The 14,472-nt window shown below is 32.0% G+C and overlaps 1 protein-coding gene across 1 annotated transcript in view; it reads left to right on the top strand.

Moving 5' to 3' along the window:
* The window catches only part of LOC127716470 (ATP-dependent DNA helicase Q5-like), a 63,100-nt gene that overhangs the window by 28,966 nt on the left and 19,662 nt on the right, over nucleotides 1–14,472 (top strand). Inside the window, exon 8 of the mRNA XM_052222692.1 lies at nucleotides 9,610–9,717. Within this exon, the coding sequence (XP_052078652.1) occupies nucleotides 9,610–9,717 (108 nt within the window). The remainder of the gene's footprint in view (nucleotides 1–9,609; nucleotides 9,718–14,472) is intronic.

Genomic DNA, 14,472 nt, shown 5'->3' with positions numbered 1-14,472 from the left:
AGATTTTATATTTTGGGGCCCGTTTTCTAATTGTAACAATAAGAAGATGTGGTATGATTGCCAATGAGACAACTCTCCACAAGAGACCAAGTGACATAGAAATTAACAACTAAGGCTCCTGACTTGGGACAGGCAAATACAGAATGTGGCAGGTTAAACTAGTTATGTGGTGCCAAACCCTCGTCACATTAAGGTCCAAATGGTCCAAAATTAAACTTTGTTTGATTTAAAAAAAAATTGTATTCTTGAGGTTCTTTGATATGCTGAATCTAACCATGTATTTAGATTTGTGATTTAGGGCCCAGTTTTCAAATTGGTCCACTATAAGGTCCAAAGAGATCAAAATTAAACTTAGTTTGATTTTAACAAAAAATGAATTCAAGGGGTTCTTTGATATGCTGAATCTAAACATGTATTTATATTTCTGATTTCGGGCCCAGTTTTCAAGCTGGTGGAAATCAGGGTCCAAAATTAAACTTCGTTTGATTTCATCAAAAATTAAATATATGGGGTTCTTTGATCTGCTAAATCTAACCGTGTATTTAGATTTTGGATTTTAAAACAAAAAACTAGGACTTTTTTGGTTTCCTGACAATTACTTGAGTATAAGTCTATGGATCTCTATGAAATTGTACCACAAGGTTCCATACCAAAAAAGGAAGGTTGGGATTGTTTTTGGGGGTTATGGTCCTTACCGTTTAGGAAAAAAGGGCCAAATACAATACTTTTCTAAACTTTGTATATTTTGCTTATTTTCTTGATCAGTTTCACTGGGGTTTAATTCAAAGTCTTGATATCTTGGCATTCTTTGATATGCTAAATCTAACCATGTTTTAAGATTTTGGATTTTTGGGCCCCGTTTTTAAATTGGTTCACATTGAGGTCCAAAGGGTGGAAATTTAAACTTTGTTTGATTTCACCAAAAATTTAATTATCTGGGTTCTTTGATATGCTGAATCTAACCGTGTATTTAGATTTTTAATTTTAGGGCCCGTTTTAAAATTGGTCCACATTAAGGTCCAAAGGGTCCAAAATTAAACTTTGTTTGATTTTAAAAAAAATTGTATTCTTGAGGTTCTTTGATATGCTGAATCTAAACATGAATTCTTAAGGTATTTTGATATGCTGAGTCTAAACATGTAGATTTTTGTCTCTTGTGCGACGAAAGTTGCAGATAGTGAGACATAGGGATTGCTTTTCTGGCAATGATGGCATTAACAATTGTTAATATTTGTTCATTCGTTTAACATGTGAAATATGAATATCAATTAGTAAACTTCGGCCTATACAAATGCAGAATATACCATGCAGGTTTGCTTTCGTCGAAAGAGATAAGAGATCTGAAAAAAAATTATCACATCGATATTGCAAGACACCCATTAATAAGTTTGTACTTTAGAATACCAAACTTCCGCACAATAAGATAAGTCATTTGATTAAAATAAGGATTTGTGGTAGGTTTGCCAATGAGACAGCTATCCACATGAAGTGGATTTAAGCAGCTATATAAGTCATGGTATGGCCTTCAAAAGTGAGCAAAAGCAAAAGTATAATGTATAATTCAACTAAATCTGAACATGAAAGGATTGAAGGAGACATATTTATAAATATACAACAGAGTATATTTAGCATAAAACAGTTTGATAAAAATTCGGAAATCAAATCAAATCTAATATATATCCATTTTACAACTATTCATAGTCCGACGTGTCACTTTCACATTCTTTGAAGCTTTCGTAAACACCATCTTGTGACGGAAATTCTTTCCTAATCATGTTTACAACACAAGCCGGTATAGTTTCTCTTGCCAAGTGGTTGACCTTTCATGACCCAACAAACAAACTGACGATAAGCCATTAGTCTGCTTTGCCTGTGAGTTAGTACGTCTGGAGCTCTCCCTCTATGGGGCTTGTACCACAAAAAACTTTTGTAGCTTGTTTCGAGAACAACATGGTTCAGACAAACTGTTCTTAAATCAGTATTGTCACTGATACATTCACACAATTCAATCTTACCATCGAAGAGAGTAAATTTGTGGCAACATAGACATTCTGTCAATAATGGCATAACTATACATTTAGTACATGAACACCAATCAGTGTTAAACTGGTGAGGGTTGCTAATGATATCGTGATGTAGGGAACTTTCTGCTGCTTCCATATCCTGGAGCTCCTCTTCAGTATACTCTGGTTCTAGTGTGTACCCAAATTGACCATACTCATCAAAATCTGTCTCTCTTGAGGGACTGGACACACTGTTAGTACTATCACTCTCCGAACTAGACATTTTTAGTTATGATTTTATGATTCATTTGTGGACCATATATACACTGTCATATAAAAACAAGCACGCTCAAATCAAAAGAGAAAAACATGTGAGTAAAAGTTAATTGGATGAGCAAAATTAACAACCTTTGATCTCGAATGTATTGGTAACTAATTAATGTGTTTTTATAGTATAGCTCCTTCCGTTATCTAAATAACAGATAATCTATATTATTTTATAAAATAATCCCTCCCGACCTCACCGAGATTTAATGCCATACGGTAGAAGTATTACAGGTATAAGTCATTAAATGAATTATAAATTACAGTAATTAATCATAAATGCGCAAAGATTAAAAAAAATTATGTTCTTTTTATTCGTACATATTCTAGGTTCTATTCCGCTCAGGTAAAGTTGACTTTAGATGGTTTCCGATATTAATTAAAACCTTTTGGTCTCGGCTTTCAAATGTCTAAATTTATGTGTTCTCGTACATTTTTTACCTAATAAGGACAATCAAAATGCTTTGGTAAAAGTAGTTCTATTTTCCCTTTTTTATGAGACATAAATAAATGATAAGAGTGTATATCATTTCATTCTGACACCTGAATTTAGTTTCCTGACTTTAACCGAAAATTATTCATTTCTTAGTTTATTAATAACTAATTAAATTCAAATAAATAATAGCACCAAATATAATTAAATCATTCCACGGCGATCTATTTGTATTTGTCACCACCTTGAATATGTATTTTAACTTTGTGTATTAAACGTGACCTCCTGTCTTATAATCCACTGATTTGAATTGACAGTCGCACTTGGCACGGTGAGCCCTAGAGGCCCTGCTAATTGCCGATCTTCAAATAACATTTTACCTTTTTACAAGCCTTCCACGAGTATTGCCAGAGAATATTACACACATCTTATAAACCTAGTCATAACCTAGATAGTAAAAGGTCAATAAGCGTACACCTATATATGGTATTTACTGTTTAAGTTATATACTTCAATTTGTTCACCTTATCAGTCGGAAAAAGCTAATATATAAAAAAAAAAAAAAAAAATTTTTGTGCTGTCAACAAAAAAAAAATCGAAATATATACGGTAAATACAGAAAATTTTATCTCATGAATGTAAAAAGTTGCATGTCTGTTCGTTTTATTTTCTTATTATCGGATGGTAATTAACTATCAAAATTGGTCATCAGCGTGCTTATGATTACATTAAAATATGATTAAAGACTTTAAATGATTGTATTTTAAATCCCGGCATGCAATACCAGGAGAAAACATCATGTACTACAGGAAGTAGTCAATAAATTTTTTATTAATTATTGATTTTCTTCTTTATTACTGCACATATAGCGATAAAACTTTGTGAATATGTATTTTATGTTATAATGAACATATTTAAACTATTAAGTAAAAAATCACAAATTTTCCCTTTAAGTTTTTCTGCTTAGGTTAGTTTGATACATGTAGGATCTAATTGTGATAGATCAATGATATTTTATATGAAGTTGCATTACTATTAGTTCATATTAGTTTAATGGCTATTTCAAGGCCCTGCTCCCTAGGTCATGGTCCAGCCACTTTGAATTGATAAGTAACTTTTAATGTTAAGTTTTCTGCTTAAGTCAGTTTGATAGGAACTACCTGTGATAGATCAATGATATTTTCTATGAAGATACATTACTATCAGTACATATCAGTTTGATGACTATTTTGAGGCCCTGGCCCCTAGGACATGGTCCAGTGACTTTGAATTAATAAGCAATTTTCAATGTTAAGTTTTCTGCTTGAGTTAGTATGATAGGGTCTACTTGTGATAGATCAATAATAGTTTGTATAAAGTTGCATTGCTATCAGTACATCTCAGTTTGTCAACCATTTCTAGGCCTTGCCCACAAGATCATGGTCAAGTGACTTTGAATTAATAAGCAATGTTGCTGTCCATCAGATTGTCTTTTTCTGAATTTTATGCTGACAGGCGAAACATATCTCTGTGTTAACAGTTTATTGATTTTGCGCATGGTTTTTATATTGGTTCACATTAAGGTCCAAAGGGTCCAAAATAAAACTTAGTTTGATTTTAACAAAAATTGAATTCAAGGGGTTCTTTGATATGCTAAATCTAAACATTTATTTAGATTTTTGATTTTGGGCCCAGTTTTCAAGTTGGTTGAAGTCATGGTCCGAAATTAAACTTTGTTTGAGTTCAACAAAAATTGAATATATGGGGTTCTTTAATATGCTGAATCTAACCGTGTATTAAGATTTTTTATTTTGGGTCCCATTATCAAATTGGTCTACATTGAGGTCAAAAGGGTCTAAAATTAAACTTTGTTTGATTTCATCAAAAATTTAAATCTTGGGGTTCTTTGATATGCTGAATCTAACCATGTATTTAGATTTTGGTCATTGGACCATAAATGTAAATGTCGAATTTCAAATTTTGAAGTTCTTAGACCACATTTATTCTGTGTCAGAAACCTATGCTATGTCAAATATTTTATCACAATCCAAATCCAGAGCTGTATTGCACAATTAATAGAAATTATAAGTAGATTCATAGTTAAAAATAGCTACATCATGAAATTCTAATTTTAGACAAAAAATTATGTATAAATATAGCTTGAAATTTACTGTTCATTATTAGATATTTTGAAAAATAATTAAAGGTAAGTTTTATAGATTATTTAAAGACATTGTATTAATGATGATTGATATTTTGGAAATTGTTTTTTTAATTTTTTTCATAATTTTTTGAAGAATTTCATTGTAGGTTCGTTTGTTATTCTGTATAAATTAATTTTTCAGAGTTCTATATATATTTTTTTTTCCCCCACGCAATGCGTTGCGGGGGACATAGAAATACCGGGCGTCCGTTCGGTCTTGTTAGCGCTCACACATGTACAATTCTTGCCAGATTTTTATGAAACTTATATAATAGGTTTATATCAGCAATGTCTTGGACAAGTTCGAAATCAGTTCCTATCAATTATTTTTATAAGAGTTATGCCCCTTGAAAACATTAATTATATGGAAAATTGCATAATTAGTGCTCTCATGTGTAAAATTCTTGCCCGATTTTTATGAAACTTATATCATAAGTTTATATTAGCAATGTCTTGGACGAGTTTGAAAATCAATGCTGATCAATAATTTTTAAAAGAGCTATGCCACTTGGAAACAATAATTATATGGAAAATTGCATTGTCAGAGCACTCGTGTACAATTCTTGCCAGATTTTTATGAAACTTATATCATATGTTTGTGTATCAGCAATATCTTCGACACTTTTTATACGACCGCAAAAATTAAAAATTTTTTGGTCGTATATTGGTATGACGTTGGCGTCGTCGTCGTCGTCGTCGTCGTCGTCGTTGTCGTCGTCGTCGTCGTCGTCGTCGTCCGGCGTCGTCCGAAGACACATTGGTTTTCGCACTCTAACTTTAGTTTAAGTGAATGGATCTCCATGAAATTTCACCATAAGGTTCAATACCACAAAAGGAAGGTTGGGATTGATTTTGGGGGTTATGGTACCAACAGTTAAGGAATTAGGGGCCAAAAAGGGGCCAAAAATAAGCATTTTTGTAACTTTCAGACAATAACTTGTGTGTAAGTGTATGGATCTCTCTGACATTGTACCACAAGGTTCCATATCACAAAGGGAAGGCTGTAATTGATTTTGGGGGTAATTGCCTCAAAATTTTAGGAATTAGGGGCCAAAAAAGGGGCAAAAAACAAGCATTTTTCTAGTTTCATGACAATAACTTGTGTGTAAGTGTTTGGATATTTCTGAAATTGTACTACAAGGTTCCATATCACAAAGGGAAAGCTGGAATTGAGTTTGGGGGTAATTGCCCGAAACGTTTAGGAATTGGGGGCCAAAAAGGGGCCAAAAATAAGCATTTTTCTAGTTTCCAGACAATAACTTGTGTTCAAGTGTATGGATCTCTCTGAAATTGTACTGCAAGGTACCATACCACAAAGGGAAGGCTGGGATTGAGTTTGGGGGTGATGAATCATAAGGGGGTTCAAAAAATTGGGGGGGGGGGATTTTTTTTTTTTTTTTTTTTCTTTTTTTCCTTTTTTTTTTCTTTTAAAATTTTCCATTTTAAGTTGGTTATTTCTGATTTATATTTAAAAGCAAATAATAATGATATGGTAGGAGATACACACCAAACAGGATGTGTAAATTATTATATAATAAGTATTGTGCAATAGCAAGAAATTTTCAATTGCACAGTATTGCACAATAGCAAGAAATCTTCAATTGCACAGTATTGCGCAATAGCAAGAAATCTTCAATTTAACAGTATTGCGCAATAGCAAGAAATATCCAATAGCACAATATTGCGCAATAGCAAGAAATTGTCAATTGTACAGTATTGCGCAATAGCAAGAAATATTCAATTGCACAGTATTGTGCAAAAGAAGATACTTCGTATAAATTGCTTATTTCTTGATCAATTTCAATGGGGTTTTATTCTTGAATTCTTGGGGTTCTTTAATATGCTGAATCTAACCGTGTATTAAGTTTTTGGATTTTGGGCCCCGTTTTTAAATTGGTCCACATTGAGGTCCAAAGGGTCCAAAATTAAACTTTGTTTGATTTCAACAAAAATTGAATATATGGGGTTCTTTGATATGCTGAATCTAAACATGTATTTAGATTTTAGATTTTTGGCCCAGTTTTCAAGTTGGTCCAAATTGGGGTCCAAAATTAAACTTCGTTTGATTTCAACAAAAATTGAATATATGGGGTTCTTTGATATGCTGAATCTTACCATGTATTTAGATTTTTTATTTGTGGGCCCGCTATCAAATTGGTTCATATTGAGGTCAAAAGGGTCCAAAATTAAACTTTGTTTGATTTCATCAAAAATTGAATTATTGGGGTTCTTTGATATGCCAAATCTAACTGTGTTTTTAGATTTTTAATTTAGGGTCCCGTTTTTTAAATTTGTCTACATTAAGGTCCAAAGGGTCCAAAATTAAACTTAGTTTGATTTTAACAAAAATTGAATTCTTCGGGTACTTTGATATGCTGAATCTAAACATGTGTTTAGATTTTTGATTATGGGACCAGTTTTCAAGTTTGTCCAAGTTGGGGTCCAAAATTAAACTTTGTTTGATTTCAACAAAAATTGAATATATGGGGTTCTTTGATATGCTGAATCTAACCATGTATTTTGATTTTGGACATTGGACCATAATAGGTAAATTAAAAAAATTGAAGTTCTTAGACCACATTCTTTCTGTGTCAGAAACCTATGCTGTGTCAAATATTTAATCACAATCCAAATTCAGAGCTGTATCAAGCTTGAATGTTGTGTCCATACTTGCCCCAACTGTTCAGGGTTCGACCTCTGCGGTCGTATCAAGCTGCGCCCAGCGAAGCATTTTATTAAAATAAGTGCTGATCAAATATTTTTAACGAGTTATGACCCTTGGAAATATTAATTATAATGGAAATCACATTGCATTTGCTCTGAAGCCTTCATTTCTCTAAGATATTAATAAAAAGTTTTAAAGAACAAAAAAAAGTGCTTTTTTTAAGTTATTGCCCTTGTACCTTTGATAAATGAAATATGTGCAATGCGGGGGACATTGGAACTCTGTTCACTAATTTTTTTGATGAAGCAAATCCCTTTAAAACCTAAGCTAATATTGTCCATTAATAAATAAATTAATTAAATTCTTGGTGTACTTGTATATGCTGAATCTAACCATGTACAAAAAATGTATTTAGATTTTGGATATTGGACCATAATAGGTAAAAGTCCAATTTCAAATTTTTCAGTTCTTTGACAACATGCATTTTGTGTCAGAAACCAATGCTGTGTCAAATATTTAATCACAATCCAAATTCAGAGTTGTATCAAGCTTGAATGCAATGTCCATACTTGCCCCAACTGTTCAGGGTTTGACCTCTGCAGTCATATCAAGCTGCGTCCAGCGGAGCATTTTATTGTGTTTTGGTCTGTTTTACAGGTACTATAAGCAATAGATCAACTATATTTGGTGTATTGAATGATTGTAAGATGTACATGTCGGTCTAGCTGGTATTATCTGACCTTTTCATGGTTCATTGGTCAATCTTAAGTTTTTATGTTTTGGTTTGTTTTTCAAATACTTATAGCAATAGGTCAGCTATATTTGGTGTATGGAATAATTGCAAGGTGTACATGTCTATCTGGCAGGTATCGTCTGACCTTGACCTCATTTTCATGGTTCATTGGTCAATGTTAAGTTTTTGTGTTTTGGTCAGTTTTTCAATTACCATAAGCAATAGGTCAACTATATTTGGTATATGGAATAATTGTGTACATGTCTGTCTGACAGGATTTATCTGACCTTGACCTCATTTTCATGGATCTTTGAAAATGTTAAGTTAATGTGGTACCTGTAGTAAAACTTTTATCTTTAAGACTTTCCACATAAAATCAATGGTCAGTAAAGCAGGCCAGACGTTTCAGCGTGTGCACTCTTGTTTTCACTTTTGGACTAATTATTCTTCTGTCAGGTGAGTCCTGTGTGCATCTGTAGTTTTCATCATACAAATACATTTTCTGTTGATAATGCATAGTATTTGCAAAGGGGGATGGCAGAATTTTTACCTTGACATACAGGTAAACAATATTTGACACTGGAAAATTAGAATCATATGTTTTTGGAAAACTCTAGTTGTCCACTGAAACTTATGACACACAAAGACTGTTGTTTTTAATGTTTTCATTTAATTTTTTTCCACATTTAGCACCAAAATATCCTCATACAACTTTATATATCCTTTAACTGTTCAAGTGTCATTTGCACACATTATACCTTCCTAAGCATCATTTCGAGAATGGTCTATCATGGGACCTACCAAACATCAGATTTATTTCTGATCAAATGCATTATCTTAATTTCCCATAGAGGCAGGTAGACTACTGTTTGTCAGTCAGGTTATGATTCTTACATTTTCCAAGTAATACAGGGCAATTGTGCCAACAAATCAATTTGAAGGGTATTATTACCCTAGGTTATTTTTTTTTTTTTTGAGAGCTTACTACCGTAGTTAACTGATTTTTTTTCTTTTGAATTTTGAAGAATACATAATTGTGAACAAAAGCTCGTAGTATATATTTTAACTTTTGTACACAGATTAAAACCGGTATAAGAATTTCAATTCTTGTTATCAACAGACTATTTATAAGAGGACTTTTATTGCTGTATTTCATCTTAGTTATAAGCAGTTCCCTCAACGTGGAGTGATTCAACAGATCACACAACAGTGAAGATGGCCCATAGAATTCATTTAGGAGCACTCTTTGAAATTTAAAGTTCTTTACAGGATACTTCAACAGTAACAGCTGGTGATGATGATGATTTTGAGAAGCCAAGTGAAGATTGTGTTCTCAGAGATGCTTCTAGTCCAAAAATTCCTAGACTAACAGTCAAGGTGAGTGAATTTTTTCAATCTTTTTAGATAACATGCAGTTTCATGTGGCTTAGCAAATAAAACACACAATAAGCAAAGGAACAGGGCTTTTATTGCTATTCTTCATCTCAAAGTCACAGTGAGGCCTTCAACACGGAGCAAAAAAAACTCTCACCTCACCGCAAGTTTAAGACGACCCCTAGCACCGGCTTGAGCGGAATTCTCTTTGCAAAAATAAATTTGGATAGACTTTGTAAGATGTAACACCACTTAATCGAGCCAGGTCAAAAAAGAACATATTGGAAAGTAGTATATATATATCTAAAACAAAATAGTTCCTACGCATAGGTGTAAATCTAAAACTATGTAGCATATATTTTAGTAATTAAGGTATGAGATGAAAGGTGAAGGACTGGTTATCCTTGTAGAACACATAATTTACTGATAATTTTGAATAATACAAAAATGTATGAATGAATTCTAAAATTGAGGGCATATATTGCCTGTTTCTCAGATATGAAGTGCCTGGTTTGGTGTATCCAAAATTCCGGTAACCAGTGCAGAACCCATTTTAGCGTGAAGGGAAATTATCAATGCCCATGTTAGCAACAGAAATTAATTTGTTTTAGAATAATAAATTTATATAGTATCAAAACATCACAACATTAAAATATTATGTCCATTCACTCTGAGATTACTACAACACTGTGTTACAACATTTATTTTCTTGTTTAAGCAAATTGTAAATGCAAACAACTTAAACATAAAGCCAGCATACATGACTGTTCATGGTTTTAGTTTTGAGAGTATTTTTAAAACAGGTAAGTTTTCGCCAAAATGGGCTAAAGAAAATACAGGTTAACAGATTAATCCAGCGATAAAATGTGATATAATGTCTGTGCTAAAATTTCCCCTAGTAGTTTTTAAATTTTTTGCTAAAGTGTCCTGCTCAAAATAATCAAATGGCTTCAATTTAACATTTATATATCCTGTCAATCAGCGGTCTGGACAGATTATAACACCTTTAAAACCTAAAAAAAACATATCATTGTGTTATTTTTTATGCCACCACCTCAGCCGAAGGGGGCATTAAGTGTTACCCTTGTACGTCTGTCATTACGTCCCGAAATTGGTTTCCGTTCTCTAACTTTTGTTTACCTCAACCAAATGTTATGAAACTTATACACAATGCTTATTACCACAAAACACAGATCTAGTTTGAATTTTGGTGGTGTCACTTTTACCGTTCTAGAGTTATGCCCTTTACAAATGGAAAAATTGCTGAATTTTTCGTTCCCGTTCTCGAACTTAAGTTTGCCTCAACCAAATGTTATGAAACTTACACACAATGCTTATTACCACGAAATTCAGATCAAGTTTGAATTTGAGTAGCGTCACTTTTTACCGTTCTAGAGTTATGTCCCTTTATAACGTTATATGCAAGCAGGGGCATCATCTGTAATCCATGGACACATTCCCCATTTATTTCATTTTTTTTTTTGTGAACAAAACGTCTGCTAACTGTTTTAATTATAATATTAGTTATCTTGGTGTAATCAGGGGTGTACAGAATTTTACACTGTTGTTGAAAATTCATACACCCTGAGGCGCAGCCGAATGGGTGTATGAATTTTCAACAACGGTGTAAAATTCCGTACACCCCTGATTACACCAAGATAATGAATTTATTTTTTATGAACAATTCCTTTACTCATTTTTAAACCGGGATGTAAAATTGAAAAATGCTAATGAAAAATTTCCAGTGTAACATTTTTTCAACGTTGATGTTGCTGTGTATTGTCAAATACTTTTTTTCTTTGTTTTGGGGAAATTCAGAAACAAAATTTTGTTCTTTTGAATTTTCGGGAAAACTAAATTTATTTTAAAATTTTTGTCCTCAAATTTATTGATTTTTTATTTTTTATATTTTTTTTTTTTTTTTGACATTTTATTTATTTATTTTTTATTTATTTTTTGACATTTAATTTTTTTTTTACATTTTGGCAATTTTTTTATTTTTTGGCAAAATTTTATTTATCCAGGGGGTGAACAAGGGTGGGGTGTTATTTACACCGGGGTAATTAACCAATCAGATTGCAGTATTTTTGCTGCATAAGAAATAAATATTGATACACAGTTGAATGGTTCAATATGGTTTAGACTGTGTTTAGCAATATTTGCAAAATATCATTTTCTTATGTTCCCATGTAAACTAATGACACATTACGACTATTCTTTTCAATACTGCCTAGAGGATTTTTTCAACATTTATCTCCTTATATGTAACTTATGTACAGTTTATGTGTCTCCTTACACATATTGCCTTCCTAAATGACCCATTTGTCAATGACCTGCTATGCATGCAGACACAATTTAGATTTAGGTAGGGAATTTGAGGAGATCATTTATTATCTCTCTTTATATTCCCCTAGTAGTACAGTCTTAGGTCAAAAGTGTTTCACCTACATGTATTTGAAATTCCCAAATTATTTCATATAAAAACATATTTTTTAAAAACATTGTCAAAAACTCATTTGAGGTCATATTTTGATGAAACTTTTAATGTTTAACTCATAAATGTGTACACCTTTTAATGGTTATTATGAAATATTTTTATGACATGTCATTACTGAGAAATCATTATTTGCATACAAATATTGAAATTAAGTGTAATTTTTTTCCTATATAGCCATATGATTTTTTTCGTGCAGAAATTCATAGTTGTCTTTAAACAGTGATTTCCATAAAAATATAAATCATAAATATATTTCATAATTATTGCAAGAAACTGCAGACATTTCTGTATTTTATGAATAAAAATTCAATTAATTCTTACAAGAAGTATTTTCAGTAGAATTTTTATTGAAAATATGCTTTTATATGAAATAATAGGGGAATACACCTGTATCTAATAGGGGAAACACTTTTGACCTAAGACATCTCTTCATTGTTGTAGGATATCCTGTTCAGTTGACAGATGTTCATTTGCACTTTATTTTTATACTATTGAGTATGCACTTTGAGGATGCAACTCTGCCTGAATGCTTCATGACATACCAGTACCTGGATAATTGATATCTATAAAACAGAGAAATGTCAGTCTTTTAAGCATTCTCACACCTACATTTCTTTTCTGATTTTTATGAAATTTCTACGAAAAGTTTATAAAAGGCAATATCTCAGAAGAGATTAAAAACAGAATGGATCAAATGTATTTATGGAAGTAAAACCCTTGGTAATGTAACTTTTATGCAAAATTAAAAGAGCACAAGCCTTTCCCATAATTATTTAGCCACTGAATAGAAAAACACAATTTTGACCATTAAACTTGTGTGAATATGTGTTTAGGATAGTAGGTCATTATCCAGGTCAAAATAGGTAACTGTAACCCTTCATGGTTAACCATAAACCATCTAGTCTATGACTGTAAAAATGAAGTAGTTGACAGTTATAAGTGTCATAGAAGCTGAGTTGCAAGCCTTGATGATACATATATACATTTTTCTGGCCAGTAAGCTTATTGTCATGAAAAATTTGCCACTGAATGTAACACAACCAACAATCAATCAATCATGAATATTTTCATCAGGACTGACCAAACCGTAAAAATTAGTTGCAAAAGACTTAACTCAATAGATTGACACAAAGCACAAAAAACAACTAACAAAAAGCACAGAAATAAGAGTACTCCCAGTTAATGAAAGCTAGTTCAAAGCCAATCACAACTTATAAATAAATCATGCTCTCCCTGACTAAAGTATCAATAAGTACACTTCCAACAGATTTAGTGTACCGATGTCATAAACAGTCTGAGAAATGCATAACCTTTCTGGATCAAGACTTTAATGGAGTTTCATATTGGGTTTACAGCCAGCATTGAATCATATGGATATTGTTCAGAATGTAAAACTTATTATGTATATTACCTATGATTGAATTAATATTCTAATATGACGACCTATTTATCGTCAACCAGTATAAACACAGTATACCTACTTTTAGTGCAGACGCACAGAACACAAAATTGGCTGTTCCGCGTTACGCCCATCTTATTTATACGACCAGGTGAACTCAGTTTTTGACAGTAAATACCACGTTTTACGTAGGCCAAGCTTTGAATACAATACAGTTATCTCTATTTCGGATGCAAAATAAACAAATCAGTCCATTTCAGTTATTATTTCGATGTAAAATGTCATAAAACAAAAATTCCGCGAAAATGATGTTATTGTCTTTGGCAACTAAACAAGGTGACATCATATGTATGCTTCTGGTGTCAAATGTAAACACCAGGCGTTTTAAAGTTTCTTGTATGCCTCAGAATGTAATAAAATAACATAAAAAGAACAAATTAAGGTGAAGAATGTGAGTTTTTTCATTTATCATTGAATAATATTATATCATTAATATTATTATATGTGGAGTAAAACGGAACAGCCAAAACAGCATCATGTGTATAGGGCATTCACGGTTGACAAAATTACAGAATTTGTCCTTTTAGAATCGAAATAATTCATGGCAGCCGTAGATTTTTTTTCATTTAACCATGGGTTGGGCATTTATATTCATATTTTACCCCTCGCTGTAGCTCGGGATGAAATAATCAAATATAAATGCCTAACCCATGGTTAAATGAAAGCAAATCTATGGCTGCCATGAATTATTTCTAAATCTTATCATAGGTTAATATCATACTTTGAAACCATTACATATTTTATTTATCAGTATTCAAATTCTAGTGTTAAAACATAAACATATATATTATATATTTATAAA

Source organism: Mytilus californianus, unplaced genomic scaffold (assembly GCF_021869535.1).
Source record: "Mytilus californianus isolate M0D057914Y unplaced genomic scaffold, xbMytCali1.0.p SCAF_9, whole genome shotgun sequence".
Taxonomy (NCBI): domain Eukaryota; kingdom Metazoa; phylum Mollusca; class Bivalvia; order Mytilida; family Mytilidae; genus Mytilus; species Mytilus californianus.
Note: the sequence above shows the minus strand (reverse complement) of the source record. Positions and strands in the feature narration are given on the sequence as shown.